We start from the raw sequence: 6,882 nt of genomic DNA, 5'->3' as shown, positions 1-6,882 counted from the left end.
ATCCATCGTAAGATAACCCAAAACTTGAAAACTTCAATCACACAAAACTCAACAAAACCCTTGTGAGATCCGTTAGTAAAAGAAAGCAAACCACTACTATAAGTGTTGTGTAAAACCAATTCTTATTTTGTTTTTATATTATATCTACTGTATTCCAACTTTTCTCTGGCAAAGAATCATCAAAGAAAACCATAGAGCCATCAAAATAAGCACACAGCACAAAGAAAACAGAATCTGTCAAAACAGAACAATCTGTAGTAATCTGGAACTTTCAAATACTTCTGTAACTCCAAAAATTCTACAAAATTGGGAAGACCAGAATTTCTATATTAATATTCTACAAAAATAATCAGGGCAAAATCTCTTTTCTGTGATTTATTATAATTATTTTCATGAGCGCAAAGTTTCTGTCTTTTTCAGCAAGATCAAACAACTATCACCCTGGAAGATCCTAAAGGCTTTACTTGACACAAACACTAATTAAGACACAAAAAACACAATCATAACAGTAGCATAATTGTGATAACACTCAAGAACAGAAAGCAAAAAGCAAAAATAAATTTTATTCATTGGGTTGCCTCCCAACAAGCGCTAAAGTTTTACGCCCCTAGCTAGGCATAAGACTTCATTGATGTTCACATGAAAGATAAGAATGGAAGCACAAATAGAGCATCATAAAACATGTGACAAACACATCTAAGTCTAACATACTTTCTACGCATAGGCATTTTATAAGCAAACAAATTATCAAGGCAAGCAAAAACTAGCATATGCAAGGAAGAAGAAAGAAACATTAGCAATCTCAACACGAAGAGAGGTAATTTAGTAACATGAAAATCTCTACAACCATATTTTCCTCTCTCATAATAATTACATGTAGGATCATAAGAAAATTCAACAATATAGCTATCACATAACATATTCTCAACACGATCCACATGCATGCAAAGTTGACACTCTTCCAAAATAGTGGGATTAACATTAACTAAAGTCATGACCTCTCCAAACCCACTTTTATCAAAAAATTCATAAGATCGAACATTATCCAAAGTAGTGGGATCTAAAGTTGACACTCTTCCAAACCCACCTTAAATATTACTGCAAACACTATTATCAATCTTATATTCATCACGGGGCTTAAATAAATTTTCAAGATCATAAGAAGAAGCACCCCAATCATGATCATTGCAATAAGTAGTGGACATAGCAAAATTAGCATCCCCAAGCTTGGGGTTTTGCATATTATTAGCACAACTGACATTATAGAATTTATAGTAAATTCATTGCAATCATGCTTTTCATTCAAAGAGCTATCATGAATCACTTCATAAATTTCTTCATCACAATTTTCTGATTCACGAATCTCAAGCAAAACTTCATAAAGATAATCTAGTGTACTCAAATAACTAGCAATTTGTTCATTATAATTGGATCTCTTAAAAAGGTTAGCAAGTGGATGAGGTTCCATATCAATAGATATTTAGCAAGCAAAGATGCAAGCAAATAGAAGACACATGGCACACAAGCAAACAAGAGATCTCACGACAAAACGGCGAGCGAAAAAGAGAGCGAATAAAACGGCAAATTTTTGCGAAGTGGGGGAGAGGAAAACGAGAGTCAAATAATGTAAATTGAAAGGAGATGAGATTTGTGATTAGGAACCTGGTTATGTTGAAGATCCTTCCCGGCAACGGTGCCACAAATTCCTTTTGATGTCGCTTGAAGCTACGTCGGTATTTCCCCAAAGAGGAAGGGATGATGCAGCACAGCGATGGTAGGTATTTCCCTCAGATATGAAACCAAGGTTATCGAACCAGTAGGAGAACCAAGCAACACAACGTAAACAACCCCTGCACACAAAGAACAACACCTCGCAACTCGACGTGTTAAAGGGGTTGGCAATCCCTTTCGGGGTACGGCGCCTCAAGATTGGCAAAGGACGTGACGTAAATTTGTAGATGGGATAAATATATCACGGAACAAATAAATTGCAGCAAGGTATTTTTGTATTTTTTGGTTTAATAGATCTGAAAATAAACGCAAGGAAAAAGAAGATCGCAAGGCAAATATATGAGAAAGAAGACCCAGGGGCCGTAGGTCTCACTAGTGGCTTCTCTCGAGAAAAATAGCAAACATGGGTGAACAAATTACTGTTGGGCAATTGATAGAACTTCAAATAATCATGACGATATCCAGGCAATGATCATTACATAGGCATCACGTCCAAGATTAGTAGATCGACTCCTGCCTGCATCTACTACTATTACTCCACACATCGACCGCTATCCAGCATGCATCTAGTGTATTAAGTTCATGGAAAAACAGAGTAATGCAATAAGAATGATGACATGATGTAGACAAGATCCGTTTATCTATTGCGGCAGATATTGATCCCATCTTTTTATCCTTAGTAGCAACAATGCATACGTGTCGGTTCCCTTTCTGTCACTGGGATCAAGGACCGTAAGATCGAACCCACTACCGGGCACCTCTTCCCATTGCAAGATAAATAGATCAAGTTCGGCAAACAAAACCAAAATATCGGAGAAGAAATACAAGGCTATAAGAGATCACGCATATAAGAGATCAAAGAACTCCAATAACTTTCATGGATATAAAAAGATATAACTGATCATAAACTTGAAGTTCATCATATCCCAACAAACACACCGCAAAAAGGACTTACATCATATGGATCTCCAAGAGACCATTGTATTGATAATCAAGAGAGAGAGAGAGAGAGAGAGAGAGCGAGAAAGAGGAAGTCATCTAGCTACTAACTACGGACCCGTAGGTCTACAAAGAACTACTCACGCATCATCAGAGTGGCACAAATGGAAGTGGTGAACCCCTCCATGATGGTGTCTAGATTGGATCTCGGTGTTCTGGACTCTGCGGTGGCTGGATGAAAATTTCGTTGACTCCTCTAGGGTTTCTGAAATATTGGGGTATTTATAGAGCAAAGAGTCGGTCCAGGGGGCACCCGAGGTGGGCACAACCCACCTGGGCGCACCTAGGCCTCCTAGCGCGCCCAGGTGGGTTGTCCCCTCCTCGGGACACCCCCAGGTGCAACCAGGGCCCGTTGTGTTCCTTCTGGCCCATAAAAAATAATCGTAAATTGGCGTGGTATTTGGACCCCTTCTGATATTGATTTCCTGCAATGTAAAAAACATGCAGAAAACAACAACTGGCACTTGGCACTATGTCAATAGTTTAGTACCAAAAATGATATAAAATTACTATATAATGATTATAAAACATCCAAGATTGATAATAAAACAACATGGAATGATCAAAAATTATAGATACGTTGGAGACGTATCACGATGTGAACTAGATTATTGTCTCTAGTGCAAGTGGGAGACTGAAGGGAATATGCCCTAGAGGCGATAATAATGTTGTTATTTTATATTTCCTTATTCATGATAAAGGTCTATTATTCATGCTAGAATTATATTGATCGGAAACTTAAATACATGTGTGGATACATAAACAAATACCGTGTCCCTAGTAAGCCTCTACTAGACTAGCTCGTTGATCAAAGATGGTTAAGGTTTTATAACCATGGACATGTGTTGCCATTTGATAACCGGATCACATCATTAGGAGAATGATGTGATGGACAAGACCCACCCGTTAGCTTAGCATAATGATTGTTCAGTTTATTGTTATTGCTTTCTTCATTTCAAATACTTATTCCTTCGGCTATGAGATTATGCAACTCCCGGATACCGGAGGAATACCTTTTGTGCTATCAAACGTCACAACGTAACTGGGTGATCATAAAGATGCTCTACTGGTATCTCTGAAGGTGTTTGTTGGGTTGGCATAGATCGCGATTAGGATTTGTCACTCCGAGTATCGAAGAGGTATCTCTGGGCCCTCTCGGTAATACACATCATAAGAAGCCTTGCAAGCAAAGTTACTAATGAGTTAGTTGCAGGATGATGTATTACAGAACGAGTAAAGAGACTTGTCAGTAATGAGATTGAACTAGGTGTGGAGATACTGACGATCGAATCTCGCGCAGGTAACATACAGATAGACAAAGGGAATTGCATATGTTGGCATAAGGTTCGACCGATAAAGATCTTTGTAGAATATGTAGGAGCCAATATGGGCATTCAGGTCCTGCTATTGGTTATTGACCGGAGAGGTGTCTCGGTCATGTCTACATAGTTCTTGAACCCGTAGGGTCCGCACGCTTAACGTCCGTTGACGATATAGTATTATATAAGTTGTCTATATTGGTGACTGAATGTTGTTCGGGGTCCCGGATGAGATCACGAACAAGACGAGGAGCTCCGGAGGTAAAGATTGATATCCTGGATGATGATGGTAGACAGACTTGTAGGCCTGATGGATTTTGGCGATGTTGGCTTTTGTGGATGTTTGCGGCGCTGCCTTGAATTATGCTAGTCTTTAGGTGGAATATTGTGGTTCTGCAAGTTGGTTTTCGGTAATGAAAATCGAAAGGGGAGAGCCCTTCTTTGATAAAAAAATATATCAAAACTGAATTTCGGAATCTTTTGTGGAACTGAGAGTGCGATATTTTTAGAGGAAAAGGGCCCAGCCCCGATTTCATTGCAGAGCAACGAAATGAGAGTGCGATATGAACTGAGAGAGAGAGACCATGGAATTGTTTTCGTAGCATGCATGAGAACGAACATGAAAACTTGTGACGAGACGACAAGAAAAGATGCATGGCAGATCAGAGATCAGACTAGGCTTAATTAAACTGCTTACGTAGTTGCCTTGCCCCCCATGCATATGTTTATTTAGCACTGGTACGTAGAGCACGCATGCATGTTCCTTAGTCGGTACTGGTCTTATGGCTCGCTCGTCACAGCTTGTCGCAGCGCGCGGGCACGAACACAAGCTTATTCTTCTCCAGGTCGTAGACGATGTGCGTGTTCTGCTGCTGGAAGTTGCCTATGATCGTCGGGGAGCTCTCGTCCGCCGAATTTATCACCAAGCACGGCCCGCCGCCGGAACCGTCGTCGACGTCTTCGACATCCAGCACGTAGTTCTCCCGTGGAAGGTCCCAGTCCGCGCCGTCAAGATGGAGGATCAACTTGGGCATGGCGGGCGCCTCCTTCTTGGGCGAGGTGAGGAAGCACAGCATCGTATCTGGGTCGGTGGCGGAGACGTTGGCGACGGGCAGCGGCACCTGCGACATGAACGCCTTCCGGAGGCTTCGGAACACGGGCAGTGGAAAGCTCGTGATGCTCGAGCCAGAGTCGATGATCGTCCCGCCGGAGATGCCGTCCTTGACCGCGAACTCCGACGCATCGAACGGCAGCCGCGTCTTGCCCACGGTGATGCCTTTGAGCGAAATGTAGTACAGCGTGCCGAACGGGCCCGCCGGGCTCCGGACGAACGGGGTGGACTGAATGGGCCCCGTGGCCTGCGCTCCCAGGTTGTCCGGCGTGCCCAGGAACATGGGGCTGGTCCTGGACTCCACCAGGGTGGTGAAGCAGTGGGAGAACCTGGGGAGCTTGAGCAGCGACGGCAGAGACAGCGGCCCGCGGGCGAAGCCGGCGACGCCGGACTCGGTTGGTCCAAACTTGCCGGCGTTGTACATGCCGCAGCCAAAGCGGAGGTTGGGCACCGCGGCGACCTTGCCGTTTGGCGCCTTGAAGCTGAAGGTGTCCTCGAAAATCAGCCCCGTCGTCATCGACTTGTCGGCGTAGGAGTAGACGTACAAGCACAAGTTGTCGCCGGCGGCGCACCCGGAGAGCTTGAGCCTCCCTCGCGCGCAGAGAGGGTCGTAGCACGAGACGCCGCGGAGGGTGTCGGAGGCGGAGGTGTTGAGCGCCGGGAACGGCTGGTCGAAGCAGACATCGCAATCGCACTGAGTCCAGACCAAGTCGCTACCCGTGTCCAGCGCCAGCGCCACGGGCTGCGGCTGTGGCGTGCCGATGGCAAAGTGGATGACATAATCAGAGTTGAACTCTTCTTTGCCGACGGTGCCGCGGGTCAACGGCGCGGTCACCGCCGCGTGGGCGTTGGCGCCGCGGCCGGGCGGCGGTGACCACCGGCTATCTACACGAGCCCGCGACCGGGTGGCCATCCGGCGGAGCAGCTCGCGCTTGGTGAAGCCACGGCCGCTGTCAACGTGCCTGAGATCGGCGCGCAAGGCCGCCGCGTGGCCGGTCGCCGACATGGCCAGCAAGACCGCGAGGAAGAGAACATGCAGCGCACACATGTCCTTCAACGTGCACACACGCTCACACAATTCAGCACTGGGTAACAAGGTTGTTAATTCGGTTATTTGTTGGTTTGTTAAGACCAGGATGTCGTTGAGCTGGACCCGTGTATGTAGCAACGGCACGCAGGTCGACTTTGCAAAAAGGTCCACGAAAACGTATATAAACCAAAAATTATCCATTCCACTTTCTATCTTTTTTTGTTTGCAAATCTTGTGACTTTCTAAGTTACTGTTGCTCGAATATTACTCGCTCAAGCACATGCGCATCACACCGACATCCACTGATTTTGTTGTTGTTACTTTTTGGAAATCGACATCCACACACTGAATTTTATGGCAAGGGATACTCTTTGAGTTGGTCTCTCCTCGGTCAAACATCTGAACTGGTTGATTTTTACTACCTCTGTACGAGTTTAAATTAAACTGCAAAAACATCTTATATTATGGGACGAAAGGATTGGATGGTAACTAGTATTCTATTTTCTGTCTACTTTTAGTGGGCCGCACAATTTACTCTTGCCTACTGAAACTAGTAATTTCTCATCCAAAAGGACAAGGAGAATCAGGGCAGTATCAGGCGAATATGGGCCGTGAAGTTTCACTTCAAAATAACCTGAAAGGATTTGTAGTAGTACCTCATAAGGGAATGCACTACTTGTGTGCTGAATTCA

General features: G+C 44.5%; 1 protein-coding gene across 1 annotated transcript; it reads right to left on the bottom strand.

Moving 5' to 3' along the window:
* Positions 1-4,618: 4,618 nt before the first annotated feature.
* Positions 4,619-6,267, bottom strand: LOC119291942 (aspartic proteinase nepenthesin-1-like). Its single transcript, XM_037570752.1, has one exon. It carries the CDS (start codon positions 6,206-6,208, stop codon positions 4,844-4,846), a length of 1,365 nt encoding a protein of 454 aa, XP_037426649.1. The 5' UTR covers positions 6,209-6,267; the 3' UTR covers positions 4,619-4,843.
* Between the last annotated feature and the right edge of the window lie 615 nt (positions 6,268-6,882).

Source organism: Triticum dicoccoides, chromosome 4B (assembly GCF_002162155.2).
Source record: "Triticum dicoccoides isolate Atlit2015 ecotype Zavitan chromosome 4B, WEW_v2.0, whole genome shotgun sequence".
In the NCBI taxonomy this organism is placed as follows: Eukaryota; Viridiplantae; Streptophyta; class Magnoliopsida; order Poales; family Poaceae; genus Triticum; species Triticum dicoccoides.
Note: the sequence above shows the minus strand (reverse complement) of the source record. Positions and strands in the feature narration are given on the sequence as shown.

Excerpts from the sequence above, each read along its gene's own strand:
- LOC119291942 (XM_037570752.1), bottom strand. The coding sequence starts at position 6,208 with ATGTGTGCGCTGCATGTTCTCTTCCTCGCGGTCTTGCTGGCCATGTCG.